Genomic DNA, 21,106 nt, shown 5'->3' on the forward strand with positions numbered 1-21,106 from the left:
GACACCAATTTGTACACTATTATGCTTCAATAAAAGTACTTAAAAAATAAAATACAAATAAATTGGGAAGTGAAAAGATTACCCTTTAAATAATCAATTTATTTGATTCCAAAAAAATCACCATCTTTCCAACAATCCAGTTCACATTTTTAAATTAAAACAATCCAGATGTTTTATCTACATTAATTTAGACTATTTGAAAACTGCATGTAGTGAAACACTCATACAGAAAGTTATTTTCACAATCTCCATCACAGACCTGCTATTGCACAACTCTCAACATAAGGCCTCTCATTCATAAGACCAGGAAAAGTATTCCCTTTAAATAAAACCTGTCTGGATTTTAAACATTCTCCTCAGGAAAGTGATTCAACAGTATTTAAAAAAAAAAAAAAAAAAAAAAAGTTCACCTCTATATACTGTACACTTCATTCACGTTTTTTTCCAGAAATAATACACATTTTGGTGATTTGCTGTGCTGCAGCGGTTGGTTTGGTCATGATATGGAATAACATGATATGGAATTCAACAGGAAACTGCCCATATAATGATAACAGACAAACAAAACTGTAGCCAAATGTAACATCCCCAAGAAACACAATATTACAGAATAACACAGATGATTTAACACAGGGCAGGAAGTAACAGCAGAGAACTGAAAAAGAAACAAACGCACCGGGCTTCATTCATGAAACACGCATTTCTATGTTACAGCTTAGTAGCATACAAGTTGTTGCACTCAATTTAATGCTACAATTTACCATATATATATATATATGTGATTTTCCCAATAACTATAGGAATGCATATTTTATCCCAAAATGCGCAAATAATACTTTTTGAATAAAGAAGCCTATTTCTAACCTTTTACATTGAGACATTTGCTGACAATTGAGCACATTTTCCACCAATTCTCATTATGTAATGCAAAAAAAAAAAAAAAAAAAAAAAAAAAAAAAACTCATTCTCATTACCATAAAACAAACAAACAAAACAAATCTCCTAATTTCCGTAATATGTAAAAAAAACATTCTCATTACCATAATGCAAAAAGTATTATTTTCATTACTGCAATGTGAAAAAATTAGTGTAATAAATGCACTTGCAAAAAAGCATCTCATTACCATAAAATACAATGAAAATTATAAAGTAAATATAAAGAATTGTTGTAAGTTGTCGGTAATGTACTGAGTTTAATATGATGACATACAAAAAAAAAAAAAAAAAAGTCCTTTACATTTTTTTTTTATTATTATTATTACAGTAATATTGTTTTCCTGTAATTTTGTCTTCAGATTTTGGGATGAAATATGACCCCTTTTTTAATGGGATTCGCCCAAGAAGATTTACAGAAATTAATTCTACTAGTGTTTCATGAATGAGGCTCATGGATTCTGTCTTACAGAAGCCATTACAGTGAAGCACAAACTCACTTTAAAAGTACTGACAATATCTCAAACCCTACAGGTTTTTCTTTTTAGCTCTATTACATTTAGTGCACCTACAGTATGAAGACAGTGTACTTCCTTTAATAAACGTCACCTCAGTGGATCATTTATCAGTATAAAACTCAAACAATAAATCACCAGATACAGTATATACACAAATAACACATTATAAAAAGACTCATTCAGGAACCAACTATGCACTGTACTTATTTTTTATTTATCGTATGATCGTTGTATCTCAGACAAGGGAGAACGCAACTGAGAGACTTCCTTTTGCGAAACAACATCAGCAATTCCTGAGGCCATCGATGACGTTAGTTCTGGTAGAGGAAATCGGCTCATTCAGGCGAGCAGTGAATGTGAGGCTCAAGCAAAAAGGAAATGAAACCAAAAATGCTTGAATTTGTTATGCCCAATTTGTTAACACTTTTGTATGTGAATCTTTCTTTGGGGCACGTTTTAAGCCAAATGATGCATCAAATGCAAGGCATACACCAACTGAAGCAGCTCTCGGTAGAAGAGCCCAAGATTTCAAGTAGAAATGTGACAGTTTGTTTGGTGCTGTCTGCTTTTGATTCACAGGTGATAAGTTGACTGTCCACATAAGGTGCTAAAGAGCCAAAAAAAAACAGAAAATCTTCTTTCAAGGATACCATGTCCAACCCTCCAACGTCTTTGCTGCTGATGTTGTTTCGCTTTCGATTCCCACATAAGTGGGAACGTGAATGAAAGGCATATGTTTTATCCGAAGAGGTCCTTAAAATCGTTGTTGACTGATGCACTTTGCTTCATCGTCCCAGTGTTCATAGTGGAAGAGGCCACAGGTTGCGAGAAGTTCTGAGGGTTGAAGAATGGGTTTGCTTGCATTCCAAAACCACCTTGAACTCCGGGCATGGCCATCGGAGTGGCCTGTATGGGTGCAGTCTGGGAAGGTTGGCCTGTACCAAACTGACTGAGCCACGGAGCAGGTGCAGTGGTTCCTTGGGCTGGTTTAGGGGCCATTTGGTTCAGGCTGACTTTGGGTTTACTAGAAGAGAAGAGGGAGTCTAGGGCGGACATGTCTGGGGGTTTGCCGGATTGGTTTTGGTTTTGGGTGAGGGCACTGAAATTTGGAGCGCTGGTTGTGGTGGCCATCCCTCCATAGAGGCCAGGAGTGGCGGGTCTCATGCCCATCCCCATACTTCCCGTCTGGAATCCCATTGGTGAATTGAAGCCGTTGCTGACGCCCATGGTGCCCATTCCACCCATGGTGGGTGCTGCTGGGAAGGTAGAGGAAATGGTGCCACCCTGCATGGGCATCGTCCTGGTCCCAGAGGTTAAAGAGAGGTTGTTCAGGGATGTCATGTTGTTCAGAAGACTGCTGGTCAGATCCTTTGCCTGAACAATAAAAATATTCTTCAGTTACAGAACGTACATCCCAAATCAAAATGGACCCAGTTCACAGACTGTGATAACAAATTACAATAATTAACACTGTAAATCTAGTTGTCATTTTTAATTCACATTTATAACATTATACTTTGTGTTATATTAGCTAGGCAAGTGGTTCCCAACCCTGATCCTGGAGTAACACTGTGCATTTATAAGGTCTCTCTTATCTGAAACACCCATCTGAGGTCTTGGAGTCTTTACTAACAAGCTGATGAGTTGAATCAGGTGTGTTTGATTAGGGAGACTTCTAAACTGTGCAGTGCTGGGGGTCCTCCAGGACCAGGACTGGGAACCACTGACCTAGGCCTTAAATTACATGAACTTTTTAACAATGCTGTGATGGTGTTTCAACTGAGGGAATGATGATAATTTTGAAGAAAAAATTGTTCTCTCTTCTGACTGATGTTTCAGTGGCCTTGCTTCCTGAAGTACTTTTCATTTTCTTCATTAGGATTTAACAAGAAAAAAAAAAGAAAAAGAAAAAAAACAGCAACCAACAACTAGCACTAAGTTAAAACACATCATGAACTTTGATTTGAAAATCAGAAGAGAAAAGGTTATGTACTATTCTTACAAAAAAGAATGGAGAATTACATAAATCAAATCAAATATTAAGGTACAATATTTAGAGACATTGATTATATAAAAACAATACATATAGTACATAAGTAGCTTTTATAAACGTACCTTAAAAAAAAAACAAAAAAAAAAACATCACTGGTGTGTATCTTGACACAGAACAATGGAACTGACATATTTTAAGATATGTCTGTACAAGTTGCTTTCAGTTAAAACAGCTCAAACATGCATTTTAGTCTGGGACTAGATTAAGCCTCATCTGTGAAACCAGGGGTTACATTTTATTGAAAACGATCAAATATATAAGTAGTTTCAGAATGTACAGAGACTGGCCAGGGCTAGACAATAAGGACTGCCCGATGGGCCGGGGTAGGCGTGCAACAACGCTCGGGAGAGTTGATGGATATGTCGGGCCAGTGCTGCATCTTAATGACATTTTATCACGTGCATATTTTTAAGCCTTGACAATTTAAATATTGAAGCGCAAGACTCAAAAGAGAACTCAATTCGGTAGTCGAGAGCTGTGTGAGAAGTTTTGTGTGTGCAACACACATCCCAGAAAGCTGTGTCTTAGACAGAGAGCGAGTACCGAATTGAGGTTTTTTTTATGCCTTCTTGCGCATGAACAGACAAATTCACACAAAATTAAAATGCCCATCTTGGCGAGTTTCCTAGTAAACATAGTTGGTTATGTCTTAAGTGAACGTAAACTGTTGAGAAATAAACGCATGTCTAACACTATATTCAAACCGGGTGTTCGGTCTTAAAGGGACAGCAGCCTAATATACCTGCTGTCATCTGTTTTTAATGTTAATCAAATGACAAAGGGCAAAGAAAAAAATCATTCACTGCTCTTGACTGAATATTTTTTGGAACTTTGATAAGGATTAACCTATATTTAATTTATACAGTGAAGAATATGCAGTATTAGTTTACATTTGATTACTTTATTCAATTTCTGTACCTGAAAACTACTGTTAGACCTACCTGTAAAATCTGAAAAGCACTGTTTATTTCATTTGTTGTTCTATTGTATTTATTTGTGCTATTGTTTTCCTGTTTATCACTGTAAAGCTGCTTTGAACCAATCTGAATTGTATAAAGTGCTATATAAATAAAGCTGACTTGACTAGACTTGACAATGACAATTATGGTAAATGGCAGCTATTGTGAATATCAGATATAGTACCTTTTACTGTAGAAGTTAATCTGGCAATTTTACTGCAAAAACAGATTCTATGTGTGAAAGTGATATTACATGGTGACCCTCTTCAGTGTATATGTTACCTGAGGTGTTGTTGTGGCTGATTTGACGCTCTGTGGAGCCAGTGGCTGCTGGCTTCTTAGTTTGGCAGCCTGCTCCTGTTCTTTAGCCAAACGCTGCTTTTCTTCCAGGGTGAGAGATACCTGAACATACCACAAACAACAGTTAGTACATCAACCAGGTCTAATGCCAATAACCATTTGAGCTCCATAAGAAAAACACACAGTTAAGCAAAACCAATGCACTCCAAAAATATTATAAACAGTAACTCACTCGTGAAAGTTGTGAAACAGTTGATGAGGAACCATTCTGGTTACCATTCACACCTGCACTTCCTGAACTGCCACCAAAGATCTCATCAATCTATCAGAAAGCAAAGAGAAACACCCAATTGCAGTTAATTTCACAGTGTGGCCACAATTAAAAGCTGTGAGTTGGTTGCTGGATGTGCAAAAGGTGTATTTCCTTACATCTCTGACTTTTGTGGCTGGGCTGGGTGTGTTTTTAGTCTCCTCTGATGGGTTCATCTGATTTGTAATGTTTAAACTCCTGGAAAAGACAATACTCATTACTCATAAGTCAACTGTTTGTTTGGATAACGTTGCACTCATGTCATATTCAAATTACTAAATTTATTGTATACATCTATCAGATGGCCTCTGCCTGTTTAAGCGGGCAGTTCCTGACCAGAAAAAGCTGCAGAATAACCTTCTTGCAACATCAAAATCAGAATCTTTTTATTAATCAAACAGCCTTTTAAGAAGGAATGAACAGAATGAATAGAGAAATAACTGAAATGACACCTCTGCTGCTCCTGCATGATGTGCAGCTGCTCTAATTTAGTCTTATGCTCCACTTCCATGCGACTCAACATGTCCTTGATCACAGCCATGAAAGAGTTAAACTGAAACACACCAGAGACAAAAAAAAAAACAGTTTACAAAAGTGTATTTGTGTGTGTGTACACACAATCTGTACAAATGATCTGAAGTGACACTGAATTGAGTTTATATTCGGTGGCTGAACAAGAAAACACAGTTTCTGTGTAAGAGTGAGCGTGTGTTGTCAACCTGGTTGAGGTTCAGGTTGTTATCAATACTAAGTGACACCAGATGAGGTAAACTCTTTCCAGCCAGGTGCTCTTTTGGGATGCCCAGTTTCTTATGGGTGAAAGTGCACTTGTAGATGCCTGAAGAAAAAAAACAAACAAACAAACATACATTTTATAACTGCTTAAGGCATAAGGTGATAGGATAATATTATTCAACTTAATGTCACAAATTCAATTTCAAATACAGAATAATTTGACAAGAAAAAAAAATGCAGACGAGTCATAACGACTACTATATAATGATGCTTTTAATGTTCTTTTGAAGCTTGAAAGCCTCAGTCAGGCAAAAAAAAAAAAAAAAAAAGTGGAAAAAAAAAAAAAAAAAAAAAATGGAATTACCCAGAATGCCCATGAGCACTGCTGGTTCCCTGGATGGAATTTGTTGCAGGAATGGTAAAATTTCATCAATGACGAACCATTTATCCAGGTATTCCAGAATCTTGCCTAGGCACACCAAAGAGTTCACCCTCACCTGAAAGAGGACAACCAACAGAGAAACTAAACTACTTTTAGAGAAACAAACCTCATAGCTACTCTCCTAAATCTTTCGTTGACATAGTACATTCACTTGTTACTAGAGACATAAGAACACAAACCGCTAGCGAGGATGTCTGTAAACAGGCAGACTTGATACGAGGGATAAGTGCGTTTTTCATAGATGGATACTCAATCAGATTGGCAAACGTGGGAATGATATTCAGACAAAGTTCCTGTTTAGGAAAAAAAAACAAAAACACATGTTATATTTTAAAATACCTAAATTCAAAACCTACACTGATGCATCACAATACATTGTCTGGACAATGAAAATTCAATAGACTGGTACTGATAATTATCAATTATATATTAAAAAAAACAACAACAAAAAAAAACATTTTTTTTTCTCATCCAAACAAGTTTATGGTGTGGTCACCTGTATTTGAATAGAGGGGGCCTCCACCGCTCTGTACACCATAGGCAGAACACTGTTCTTGATGTCTTCAGGAGGAGTTTTGGTCAAAAGCAGGTCCATCTTTTGTAGAAATATCAGCAGAATCTGGATATATGAAAGAAATAAAATGATTCCTAAAAGCCATCCCATGCAATTGTAACACTGGAGAAAACAAAAAAAAAACAAAAAACAAAGCTAAACAAAATAAAACACATCCTACTAAAAGCAAAAAAACTAAGCTAAAACAAAAAAAAAAAAAAGTTAAACAAAACAAAAAGCTAAACAAAAAAGATGCTAAGTAGTGTATGGACATTATTTGGACAGTCACGTCTGATATCAAATTACTCTAAATTGTAATGTAACATTCATTTTCTGTAAAGCTGCTTTGAAACAATAGCCCTGTCCAAATACCCACACTTGCGGTCTTGGCCACTTGAGAGCACGTGCACGCGACAGGAAGTAAGTGCGCAAGACTGTCCCATATCTTAAAAATGCCCAAGTGCAGTGCCCTTAAAGGATTAGTTCACTTTCCAATTAAAATTTCAGGATAGTTTACTCACCCCCATGTCATCCAAGATGTTTATGTATTTCTTTCTTCAGTCGAAAAGAAACGAAGGTTTTTGAGGAAAACATTCGAGGATTATTCTCCATATAGTGGACTTCAATGGTCTCCAAACGGTTGAAGGTAAAAAATACAGTTTCAGTGGAGCTTCAAAGGGCTTTAAACGATACCAGACGAGGAATAAGGGTCTTATCTAGCGAAACGATCGGTCATTTTCTAAAATGTTTTTTAAATGTATGCGCTTTATATAAACAAATGATCGCCTTCAAGTGGTTCTGCCAAAACCGCACTTCCGTATTCTTCAAAAAGCTTACGCTGAATGTCCTACACCTTCCCTATTCAACTTATGGAAAGAACGTGGCGCCAGTTCCGTTTACTCCGTAAGTAGAATAGGGAAGGCGTAGGACATACAGCGTAAGCTTTTTGAAGAATACGGAAGTGCAGTTTTGGCGGAACCACTTGAAGGCGATCATTTGTTTATATAAAGTATGTACATTTAATTTTTTTTTTTAGAAAGTGACCAATCGTTTCTCTAGATAAGACCTTTATTCCTCGTCTGGTATCGTTTAAAGCCCTTTGAAGCTGCACTGAAACCGTAATTTTTACCTTCAACCGTTTGGAGACCATTGAAGTCCACTATATGGAGAAAAATCCTCGAATGTTTTCCTCAAAAACCTTCATTTCTTTTCGACTGAAGAAAGAAGGACATGGACATCTTAGATGACATGGGGTGAGTAAATTATCAGGAAATTTTAATTTAAAAGTGGACTAATCCTTTAATGCACACTAAACCCACACTATCTTGAATACCGCTTCGGAGCGGTATTTTAGGCTAAGCGTATCCCATCATGCATTATGTTCGGGAACTCACATGCCCTGAAATCGTGAGATTTAAAGGAAAACGTTCGACTGTAAGTTAAATTAATTATATATTACATATAATTTGGTAGTAAAATATAAAGTGTTGCACATTTTATTGATGCAAAGATGAGTAGGCTATGTGTATTTTGCACAACAATTGCAACTGCTTTTTATAACTTAAAGAAGCACCACAATTTTAAAATTGTGTCTTCTGTTAGTTACATAGTGACCACTGAACAGACATTTAGAAGTGTATTTTAAAATGCAAAGTACTGAAAATAATAATAATAAAAAAAAAAGCTCTGTAAACGCTTGCATTTTTTTGCAAGACTTTAAGTGTGTCCCATCGGGTAATCAAAAGTTCTACACACACTTGCAGTCTTCACGCCCACTTGAACACTTGAGGAAATACGTCATGTAAGTAGACAAGTGGCCAAGTGCAAAGACTGCAAGTGTGGGTATTTGGACAGGGCAAATATGTATTGTGAAGAGCACTATACAAATAAATATTAATTGAATACTAAACAAATCAAAATAAAAAAACAACCAAACAAAAAACAAACAAACTCATGAAAACCACATTAAAAGATCAGTGGAAACTGTGGAAACAAACAAGTGCAGACAAAGTATCATAAATAAAAATATGAAATTGTCATAATACAAATATTATGATGAAATACACTACCACAAAGACAAATGTTCAAACCTCACTCACCATGTTGCTGGCCTGATAGCATTAAAGAGAGAAAGTAATTACAAACTTGAACCTAATGGATTACAAAGACACGTAGCAGCCATTGCAAGTCCACAGGACTGCAAGTGCACACATTAAGTGTACCATTTAGGACAGAGCCAGAGATGTTAACTGGAGTAATGGGTCAACTGTGGGGAAAAAATTCAAATCAGATTTGCATCAGTAATGTATGTGTGTGTGTGTGTGTGTACCTGTACGGGTTCCTGCTGTTTAAAAACTGGGGTGAGGTCTGGGAGAACAAGGCGGACATATTCTTCTTTAGTGCATTCCTCAGCGATGAGCAGCACATTTGGAAGGACGAATGGAACCATGTCAGGATTCACAAACTCAGACGTGAGCGCCGGGAGGATTCTGTATATCACCACTCTCTGAAGACAGAAAAACAGAAGCCAGTTAGCTTAGAAACACATAAAATACTTGAACACATAAACAACACTGAACATTGCACTCCTGCAACATGTCAATATTTCTAGATGTACACCACAAATACTCAGTATTAATTTCAACACACATCAATTTTAAGTGACCATGAATAAAAACTGAGCTTACTTATTTTTGCTTATAACCATATGAGTGGGGAATCAATCAATCAATCAATCAATCAATCTATCTATCTATCTATCTATCTATCTATCGACTTCTATACCAAGTCGGTACTGAAATTTTAAAAAAATATGACGCTTTGAGTGATGTTGAGCGGATCCGTAAACACCTTTGATTGGCCATCGCGTTCACGCACTCAACATATTTGTCTGTGATTGACTACAATGATCAACGCACGGGAGAATCTGAAAGCACAAGGAAGTGTTTGAATTTGAAAGCGTTTTGAAAGCGGGAGCACAATGGCCAATCAGAGGTGTTTACGAATCTGCTCAACAGTGCTTAAAGCATCACATTTTTAAAATTTCAGTACCAGTAGTCGGTACTTTTGACAACACTACTAACTATCTTATTACATGCAATATTACATGTATAAAATAAATCAAAATATAGGCCCACTTTTCACTGTCTAATCAAATCCATTATTGCACCATTAAATGAACTGAGAATTCCACTGCAGATTTCCGTGATGTGGAAACTGCGGACAGAATTGCGAAATAAATTCATAAAAATGGAATTTACTGTATAAGCGCGGTATGTCACAGAATTTGGCTAGTTTTGGAAGAATAAATCTGGGCTGTACAATTAATCAAATCACGATATGGACTATCAGACATACTTTTTGATTATTCAAATTTAAACTATTAAAATAGAATGCAGAAAAAAAATCAAATGGAAGACACGAGATTTGGGAAAAAATAAAATAGATTTCATAGGGCCCTGCATTTTATGTTGCTATTTTCTAGCTGAATGTCTTTGTGCAAATGTTTGTTCTTACCTTGGGCAACTTGGGCAGAACTTTTGGGAGGCCTTTGTAAAACTGAGACTTCTGCAAGTTGTCCCGCTGGAAAAGCGAGTCAAAGTACTGAAGAGTCATCGCTCCGACATCATCAAAAAAGGGAATCTGAACACACACATACACTGAAACGTCACTCTCAGTCATGGTCATACAACATCGTGTATGGTAATTCTTATTCAATCAGTACTGAGATACTAAAAAATAATAATAGAAAGTTGAAGAAAACCAGCAATGAGGGAAAACTCTGACCTTTGTCATCTGATCTGCGTCCGGACGTACGTTGGAAGTGACACTGAGCAACATCTTCACATGTTCCCGTACCTCCTCTGGGATCTGACTCAACACTCCTGGACTCAGATGGCTCAGCTACACATGAGAAAGAGGAACATAATGAGATTCACATGTTTTAGGATTGTTACAATTATATTTTAAATAGGAAAATTTTTATACAAAATTGGTACATTTTTAACTGTAATGTTGCTGTTTGAGCATTAGAATGTCTGCAAAGTTACAAAGTACAAAGTTCACTTCAAAGGGAATTATTCTTTATATCATTAAGCAACGTTTCTGAACTCCCTGAAACGCATCGTTTGTACTCTTGAGTTTGCTTCCAGGAACGTACAAGTCATACACTCATTTGAATAATTCCCACCCAAGGCATACTCACATAATAAAAGGGGGCAAGGCCTGGTTCAGTTGCGTTAGTAATGTGCCATGTCCAAGAGACGCTGTTTTTCCCACCCGAATCTAAAACCCATTTATCATCGGGCGAACTTAGGAAACAGTGGTCAAAATATATTTTTAACATTATTCCTCAGCAGTATACAACCACATCCTTTTGTTGTTTGCTCACCATTTCTCTAACGACTGCTTTACGAAACATGCAGTTCAATGCAGGTCAGATGTTATGAATGACAAAGTTATAACATCACATTTAAAGTGTATGAGAGGTATAAAATAAAGTATTACCACTGTGAAACGTCCTGCACAAGTCGTGTTTGTGAAGGCGATTAGGGTTGATCAGCTTGTTCTTCTTTCTGTCATTATTGGACTCGAACTGATACAGCAAAACTGATGCCATACTTAGTGTAGTTAATGTTTACAGAGCCTCTCCGGAGTTAGCGTAGTTATAACCCTGGTTCCACAGACAAGGCTTAAGCAAGTCCTAGACTAAAGTGCATGTTTGAGCTGTTTTAACTGAAAGAAACTTGTACTGACATATCTTAAACATACGTCACTGCCATTGTTTTGTCTCAAGATGCACATTTATAAAATCTACTTAAAAATCTAAACTGAACTAAGGCCATAGTGTTTAGAGTGCCAAAGGATGCTTCCGGAGCTGTTACTTTTCCAACGCACACTCTAAGCGGTAGACCAATAACAAAAGATTGTGGCCGACTGACCAATCAGAGCAGACTGCTCTTTTCGGAAGGCAGGTTTTAAAAGAAACCTAAACTAAAACAGAGCATTCAGACAAAGGGAGAAAACAGTTGCTGCAACAACGTAAACTATTGGAATTTCTTTGTTTTTAACATTAAATGATGCTAATGTATTCTAGTAGATCCCATAAAAAATAAATAAATAAATAAATAAATAAAAACCTTAACCAAGCATAATATAAATGAACATACTAGGACCCCTTTAATGATTTAAAGTCTACCTATATATAATATAGTGATTATATATATATATATATATATATATATAATGATTTCATTAGTAATTATTAATTAAATGTTGACAATTAATTCTTATGTTTAATTTTTAAACATTATTAATAATACTATTCTATACTAGTATTGTCAAATGTACCGACCGCAATACAGAGTCGGTACTGAAATATAACACTTTGAGCACTGTTCAGCAGATTTTGTAAACACCTCTGATTGGCCTTTGTGTTCACACGCTCATCAGATATGTCTATGATAGGGCTGCACGATTTATCACAATTTTATCGTATGCGATTTGGCAAAGGCTGCGATTATTTTATGCGCAGCTTGCCAGAGCTGTACGGCTCTGTGATCAGTAGTAAATGCTTCTCCATCTGAACGCCAGTGGGCACTGTCATGCAGAAACTGCAAATATGCCCTGCTGCCGAAGTAGAACACGCGTCATTCCAAGAAATCCCATACTATCGCTGTAGCTAAATAAACAGAAGATTGAAACGTTTTGATTGATTAAACATGACTAATAAACACAGGACTGCCTTATTCTGTGTAAAGAAGTCACATCATCTCACAGAAGGACACTCAACTGTCGTTATGAAGTGAGTTTGGAGTAAAAACATGTTATTAAATGTTGTCTTTTGTTGGACAAGATGTTAATAAATGCTTCTCATGTCTGGAAAGATGTTTGACGCGTGTTGCTTTTTCAAATGCATATTATAACCGGTTCAAACTTGCAGTGCTTTCAGTTGGATTAGCATTTGAAACCATAATTCACTGACAAGCCGCGCATAAAAAAATAAAAAATAAAAATAATCGCAGCTTTGCGATTTCATAATCGCACTAAGCGTGGTTTCAAGGTTTTTTTTTTTTCTAATTGTCCGATTAATTGTGCAGCCCTAGTCTATGATGTTTTAGGACAAAGTACATGCTTTAAAACAGGAAGTTAATTCCACAGTTGTGCGGAAGGTATCGGCTCCTCACCTGGTCCAGTTGTCGGCTGAAGCTCTTGAATATGTCCTGCTTGTTGACCTGAAAGACGGGCTTGCCTTCATTAAACACAGCATGGATCAGCACGCCCAGTGAGTACATGTCAGAGGACACGTCACAGCTGACGGACAGGATGTACTCAGGAGCAACATATTCTGGATTCGGGAGGCAGAGAGGCGGTAGATTGGGGTCCCACTCTTTACACACATACTTGGGCTAAAAGGCAGAAACACAAAGACACAGTAACTTACAAAGTTTCAACTAGGATAAAAGTCAGGAGAACAGGACATCGACAACAAGATTAACACAGAGATAGGGCTGGACAATATGACCTAAAATCAAAATCTCGATTAATTGAACATTTTACCTCGATTACGATTAGTGAACGATTATTTTGTTTTGGGTTATTTTATTTTTTTTGCCCTCATAGTTCACTGACAATGTTTGTACTGTAAATATGCTTGACTATTAAAGGTGGGATAATTTTTCTTAATGAAACAGTGCTCTGACATCATAGCTCACTTTCAGCAGTTATTTTATCTATGGTTCGTAACATTTCTTATAGATTTCTGCTTGTTGCAAATCAGATAAATTAGCACAGTACCAGTACATTTATTTGAATGCATTAATGAGAGAGCGACTGCGTGTGTGAACCGTCTCTCCATTAATTGTGAAGCTGTAGGTTGTAAGTAGTTTCTTCAAAAGTAGAAAAATATATGCTATAACTTTTGAGTTTCTAAGCTACTTTAGTGATAAATCACAGGACAGCGTTAACAACGAGTTTTTGCGCTCCTCTCTGTGTGTGCGATCTTCACGTGATGTGCAGCTGCTGTCTGTATGAGTGTTCGTGTGCCACAATGCAGCTGCGCAGTAGCTCAATATAATAATACACATCCGATGGTCTAAAATCGTTTGAATGTCCAAACTGGCAAGCCTTAAAACACATACAATTGACAAAGTTTAGTGAAGATTCAAGTGCAAGTGATCTCACTTCGGCGCTCGCCGCTTGCGCGGTGTGTGTGTGTTGACTCTGAGAAATAACAGAAATAACCGACATGGGAAAATTACATCCGTGAATCTCGGTTTTGATTACTTTTCGATTAATCGTCCAGCCCTACACAGAGATAGCAGACAATGATCTCTGGGACTTTATAGACAGTAATTCCAGTTCCTAACCTCAGCGTCAGACGAGTTACTAGAGGAGATACTGAAGTCAAAGCCCATGATCTTCCAGGCTCCGCTCTTATTCAAGATGATGTTCTCAGGACACAAGTTACGATGAACCATCTTAACCCCACTGTGGAGGAATGACAAACCCTCTGAGACCTGAGAGAGAAAACAGAGAGACAAAGAGAGCGATATCTCATTAGCTACAAATCTAAAACAAAATGCATGGTAGTACTTTTTTGCACTGCATTTAATTCCTGCTAATTTTTATTTTAAAAAGTATTACTTTAAAAAAAAAATATTTGAAATTATTTTGTAAAACTATTATTATTCAAACAAAGTTTAATTTTAAATGATATATTTATATTTAATGTAATTTATATATTTAATATATTCAAAATAAGACTTTATTATTTATAATAAATGATTATTTTCATTACTACAATAAAATTTCTTATATTTGAATAAATCTGGTTCAATGATCTGGTTCAATGACAAGGTTTATTATTTATTTACAAATATTTTGTGGTAATCAACAATGTCATTATTGACACATTGTTGATTACCACAAAATATTTGTAAATAAATAATAAACCTTGTCTCTTGAGAAGCAAAAAAAAAGCAGTTGCAATAATGAAAGTAAACAGGCAATCAAAAGGGTGAATCTTATAATTTTGTTAATTTGCACTAAATGAATTATTTAGTAAAAACATACAATCTGTATACAAAATATGACCTTTAAAGCTGGGAGCACACGGTTACGATTTTTGCTGTTGTATCTATCTTTTTTTTTTTTTATGTGTATAAGAAACCATCTCACCTGCATTAAGCCGTATTTTGTCTCTACATCATAGAGTTTGTATTCTTTGATGTCTGTGGGAACAGGACTAGGGAGGTTGTCCCACTGGCCGAGCACGTTCGCTAGACTGGCGAACACGGGCTCTGTGCAGAACGCCAGACAGTCTCTAGAAATAAAGAGACAAAGACATCCAGTGAGAACAGCAATGACAGACAGATAAAAGCAAGTAGGAACTGGTTATGTCCGTAGCCTTGAAGACATTTCTGAGCCACATCTGAGGTACATATAGCCACTTTCTTATTTGTATAAAAGATAAAACTGAAATGTAGAAAGACTGATGGTCCATTCCAAAAACTAATGAGCTGCCCACCTAAGCAAGACTTTTAGGCGTCAGAGACATGCCAATAAACGCTACTAATAAGATACCTCATTTTGACCGAAATCTGAAGTAGCATCACATACATACTTTGTAGATAGAGCAATCCCAAAACGCACAGTGAAAATCTTCATGCAAGCTGGTGGAAGGAGCATAGAGGTGAAGGATATTTTGATTTTAATAATACTTTATGCCATACAAAAACTTTAAATTTTTGTGCTCATCAGAGTATCAAGCTGTTAGTATAGCAACATACTAAAGTCAGACTACTGGAATGAACTGCGAGCTGGGAATTGAGACAGAATAAAGTGTTACCCACAGGTTTCACTTTATTTGCACACGCTTTCTTGCTAAAGAACCAAATTCACTAAAGGAACTACGCAAAAGTCTTGTGTGCTTGGTGCTTGAGATGTGGATGCGTGACCAATTAAAGCGTTTCAAATAAGTCACTTTTGAGGTTCCACGACGGTTAATCCTGTTAACATCAAGAACAATAACTATACCAATGATAGCAATCATACCAATGGACGAAAACATGCTGTAGTTATGCTGTCTATGATCTCTTTAAAGTGGAGTGGATTCTGATTGGCTGTCAATGGTTTTATCGTTCATCAGCCGAAAAAAAAAAAAAAAACGTTATGAAAACTTTGATATTGTTTCTCTGTGTCGCTATTGTTATAGCTGTGGACTTTGCTATTCTCATAGAATTAAGAACGACAACTATAATAGCATCCACACCAATTCATGTTATAAGGGCGTGCTGCAGTTTTGTCTTCTCTTTAAAGCAGGATGAATTCTGATTGGCTGTCAATGCTTTTATCGTTGATCAGCTGGAAAAAAATCATTCAGAATGTGATTCTAACAATATCTATAGTTATAGTTGTGGTGTGGACTCTGCTATTCTTTTAAATTTGGAATGATTTTTAAAACGAAATGTTTAGCATTATAGTTATTGTCCTTGGTGTGAATGGACCTTTACACCTTATCTACACCAAGCTCGGCCATTGTCACGTCACAACAGCATGCGGCAGTTAACATTCCAAATCCATTTATCCTGTTGTCAGGAGTAGCGCAAACATGTGTGGTATCTCTATGCATCCCAACCAATGTAGATAGTATCAATAATTATTTGCTTTTGACATGACACATTTTTAGTCCCTACCCAGCCACAACCCTGAAACAAGTGTATTCCATGAGAGGGATTGTATCGGTCACTGACATTATTTTGAATAATGTTAAAATGGTTTAATTTTATTCATTGGATTATGTTCTTATCCTTTTAGTTGCGACTGTGAGACAGCAGTGTGCTTGCAGCGAGAGCCCGTCCACACACTCTTCTGATTTGCTGTGATTTGTAAAAGATTTTGTTGTGTCTTATAGCCTTGTCGCATCTATTGTGGACAGACAAACTGCTTTTCAGTGAATCTTATCAGATTGTGTTTAGTTAGGATAAGGTGTTAGAAGTTATTTGCTTGTGTAGCCCATAGACAGCAGGGCTACAGATAGAGTCTCGCATCTCACAAGAGATCCATGTATTATTCAGGAGAGATTTTCCACAGGATGAACTGCTGCTTTTGAACTCAAGCATCCACACAGACACATATTGATTGTAGAAGCACAGGGGCCAAATCTTAAAATAAAGAAAAAGCTCTGAAGTCTTTTATCAAGAGTAGATTCTTTGCTCCTAAAGCTTCAGGTCCGTTTTATTTCATAAATCAGTGTATAAAAAATTAAGTCCATTTTCATTGCAATAGTGATAACACTGTGGTTTTGTTCAAAACATAATGAGCATACCTAAATGGCATCATAAGCATATTTGACTAAGCTGCCCAGAATGCTGTCCGGTAACATTTTAGAATACTGTTTCTTACTTACTGCATAACTAATAAGGAATTACTGAAGAACTAATAGGTAATTCTTCATTAACACTTAAGTCACTACTGTTAACTACTAAGGTAGATGTGTTAACTAATCAGTATGTAATAGAATTTTATGATTTTGTTAAGTAACAGTTAGCTAATCAATAACTAATGAATTCTGTCATACCTGTCATACCACATAATTCTCACTCAAATATATATATATTGGTCAATAACTACACAAAAACTACCCAACACTGAAAAAATAACCCAAAAAAGACTCAACAGCTTCATCCCAGTGTTTGGGTAAATAAATAATAAAACATTTTATATCTGTGGTAAGGCAGATTTTGAGACGCAGCCTGTGTCATAGCATGTGCTAATGCATGTTCACATTGTGGTCACCTGGACTCCTCCAGCGGATGCTGAACCGTGAGGAGGCGTGGATGTCGTAACCGGGTCAGCTGTTGAACTCCTTTCTTCAGTGAATCAATAATCTGATCCTTCTCAAACTTCTGATAGCGATCAATGATCTTCTTATCGAACACAAAAACCGCCACTTCCTGTGAGAAACAGAAAGCAAATTTAGCCCAAAATATTTAAATGTATATTTTTATTTACAATAATATTTGTACATTCAACAAATGATTTATTAAAAAAAATGCCAAAAAATCTGTACACTCAACAAATTATTAAAATATTTAAATGAATATTTTGCAACAATATCTATACATCTGCACAATCAACGAATAATTAAAATATTAACATTTATATTTATTTTGCAATAATATATGTACATCTGAACATTCAACAAATAATTTACCAATAATTTACCAATACTTTTTCAGGATTCTTTGATGAATAAAAAGGTAAAAAATATCAGCATTTATTTAAAATAGAAATCTTTTGTAACAATATACTCTACTGTTCAAAAGTCAGTAATTTTCTTTCTTTCTTTCTTTTTTTTTTGAAAGAAATTAATACTTTTATTCAGCACAGATGTGTTAAATTGATAAAAAGTGACAGTAAAGATTTATATTGTTAGAAAAGATTTATATTTTGAATAAATGCTGTTCTTTTTAACCTTTTATTCATCAATGAATCCTGAAAAAAGTATCACAGGTCCAAAAAAAAATATTAAGCAACACAGCTGTTTTCAACACTGATAATAACTGAGTTTCAAATCAGCATATCAGAATGATTGCTGAAGGATCATGTGACACTGAAGACTGGAGTATTGATGCTGACAATTTCACAATATTATTGTTTTTTCTGTATTTATTATGAAATAAATGCAGCCTTAATGAGCATAAGAGACTTCGTTCAAAAACATTAAAAATAGTAATATTTCCAAACTTTTGACTGGTAGTGTATGTTATCAACAAACATACGATTGCGGTAATGTGAGGAAGCAAACGACAAGTGTGTAAAGCCATGATAGTTGCATCATTAAATTGTGCACTGAAACTAAAACACTTTACTAAAGACTTCCTCTTTCACTGTAAACAATTTGCCAACAACTAGCATGATCATGTCATATTATGAGTGATATACATGACAAGACTTGACAGAGTTAAAGTTACTATAATAAATAACTGGCGCACCTGCTTGGTGGATTTTTTGGTGCCATTGTAGATCCTCCAGCTCATTCCTGGACCCCCGCTGGCGATATGTCGGCCCACCTCAAACTCCCGCGTGACAGGGTTGCCCATGATGGCGCTGGTCATGTCGGCCGTCACCTTAGTGACGGTGCTCTTTAATTTATTGAGCATGGACTCCATGATTTTACTTTGCAGGCTGTCCGCCTGCAACAGGAAGTAGCTTATGAGTTATTTCATCATCGTTTTAATGCTTCCTGTTGGTCAAATAGTATACACAGCGAATGTGATGAGTTCAGAGTTCAGGGTAAATAACACTGGATGAGTTATCTAGTTTAACAGTTAATGTTCAGGCCAGGGTTTGTTCAAATTACTAAAGTATCTGTACAGGGCAGGTGATGAACATTTTGGACCCCAATGACTTTTAGCATATGTACAAATAACACAGAAACATTTTGCTGAATATCTTCTTTTTCTTTCTGCATAAGAAAGAAATTCATACAGATTTGGAACAAAACAGAAGTCTTAACAGGCTTTATTCTGGGAAAGGAACACTAAATGTTCAATCTGAGAATGACTCAATGGAACGGCCGACCTTAAACTGTGTAAATTTAATTACACAGACTAGTAGGCTGCTGTGTGGAAAGCAATAAAATGACAAAAATGGACCTAAATACATCTGAAAATCTGTCACTGCAAATTTTCAGCAGGGTCCGAATTTTGTGGGCTCAAAATAAACTATGTATTCATGCTGACAGCATCTCAAAGAGTTTGCAGGAAAATAGAAAAAGGAAATGCACTGTTCTGTCAGCTGCAGACATCACATAGTCTCTTGTAATGGCTGCTTCCAAAGTGTGATGTAGCTGGCTGGATTTTGAGCAGATATCACAAAACAAATAGAAGAGTAAAACAAAAATTCAGTCAAAATTTCTGACCAACTTATGTGTAAAAAAGAAAAACAAACTGGTATCTATTATTTTTAGTTATAAGTTTGTTACTTATACAAGCCCACATTACAAACCATTTATACTATGATGCTAAACCAACCAAAATTTTCATTTCTTGAAATAATATAAACAAACATGTCAAGGCGACAGTTCTTATTTTTGTTTAAGTTGAAGTACTAAAACAACTAAAATGTAATAATTTATATATTTTAAAAAAATATTGAAAGACAAAAATACAAAACAAAATTGCTAAAACGTTAACTAAAATGAAAATGAAAATAGAAAAATTAAATTAAAAATATTAACAAAAACTATAAAAGTATAATTAATCATAAATTAGTTAGAGTGAGTAAACATCAAGGAAATAAATTACTATGAATATAGTTTTATTATTAGAATTTTACAATTATATTGTCATTATATCTATTATCATTATTAATTTCTGTGTTTTTTTATTCTTATTAGTATTAAATGCTTGAAAGAACAGTAACAACAATTGTCATCATTGTCATATCATTACAATAACACAATACGCCAGAGTCCAACAGTCTTTCAGTCCAGATTAAGTGTCATTATTCATTTCTGTGTTTGTTGAACAGAAGTTACACAGTGTTATCATAAGGAAAGGTGTGGCGTATTTAACGTTTAATGAATGAGAACCTGACAGGTTGAGACTCAATGAAATAAGTTAACAAGACTACATTCATTAGTGGCGAAATAAACTAACGTTTACCATCAAAAACATTCAGCTAACATCAGCGTTCGGACACCAAACAAATCACAAGAACGTACATAAATGTAACTTGGATTATATATGATACCAAAAATGCTGTCAAAGTAGGCAGTTCAGTAGGTTTGGAAACACAGAGACGTTTAACTATCAACGTGAATATTTGTGTTTCTCAAAAAAAAAAAAAAAAAAAAAAAAAAAGTAAAACCTCAAAGTATTACTTGGGTATCAATTATATGTGACAAACTAACTAAAACAAATATATTACTATCTTCACAATGTAAACATATAATAAAACCCGACAGCAGCTGAGCTAACACGCTAATGCTAATGGAGTGAAGCGTCACTACACAGAACTGATCAATAACCGCCGAATACGGTCTCAGGATCAGAATCCAGCTCATAAACACGAAGACTTCAGTCTTACCTTTACACTAGAGGAGCTGACAGTGAGACTGAGTGATTAAAATCAGGATTTAGACAGTAACAAAACCGTCAGCAGTGGTGGCGGCTAACAGCCTCCATGACACTTCGTCAAAACACCTGAGAGATTCCGCGATGTGAAGCTGGAGAAACATTCACGCTTCAGCTAGAAAATAATCTATGATAAAAGTCCCTTTTTTCAAAATACTATCC

General features: G+C 35.8%; 1 protein-coding gene across 2 annotated transcripts; it reads right to left on the reverse strand.

Annotated features, from left to right (window-relative positions):
• Window positions 1-78: 78 nt before the first annotated feature.
• Window positions 79-21,041, reverse strand: scyl2 (SCY1 like pseudokinase 2). 2 transcript variants are annotated; one of them, XM_051890939.1, is made up of 19 exons: window positions 20,898-21,041; window positions 18,800-19,000; window positions 17,601-17,758; window positions 14,982-15,126; window positions 14,171-14,320; window positions 12,989-13,210; window positions 10,590-10,706; window positions 10,320-10,445; window positions 9,133-9,309; window positions 8,903-8,914; window positions 6,747-6,869; window positions 6,430-6,543; window positions 6,173-6,305; window positions 5,793-5,911; window positions 5,526-5,626; window positions 5,193-5,271; window positions 4,996-5,085; window positions 4,746-4,865; window positions 79-2,825 (listed from the first exon to the last, which is right to left on the reverse strand). In XM_051890939.1, exons 2-19 carry the CDS (start codon window positions 18,974-18,976, stop codon window positions 2,190-2,192), a joined length of 2,799 nt encoding a protein of 932 aa, XP_051746899.1. In that variant the 5' UTR covers window positions 18,977-19,000; window positions 20,898-21,041; the 3' UTR covers window positions 79-2,189. The 2 variants fall into 2 exon arrangements, with proteins under 2 accessions (XP_051746899.1, XP_051746900.1); XM_051890940.1 differs by lacking the exon at window positions 8,903-8,914.
• Between the last annotated feature and the right edge of the window lie 65 nt (window positions 21,042-21,106).

The sequence above is a fragment of the Ctenopharyngodon idella genome, chromosome 4 (assembly GCF_019924925.1).
Source record: "Ctenopharyngodon idella isolate HZGC_01 chromosome 4, HZGC01, whole genome shotgun sequence".
NCBI lineage: Eukaryota > Metazoa > Chordata > Actinopteri > Cypriniformes > Xenocyprididae > Ctenopharyngodon > Ctenopharyngodon idella.

Coding starts and splice junctions, on each gene's coding strand:
- scyl2 (XM_051890939.1), bottom strand. CDS start 18,976: ATGGAGTCCATGCTCAATAAATTAAAGAGCACCGTCACTAAGGTGACG. Junction 13,211..14,170: donor GTAACTCGTCTGACGCTGAG/GTTAGGAACTGG, acceptor TCTGCCTTTTAG/CCCAAGTATGTGTGTAAAGA. Junction 6,544..6,746: donor CCCCCTCTATTCAAATACAG/GTGACCACACCA, acceptor TTTCCTAAACAG/GAACTTTGTCTGAATATCAT.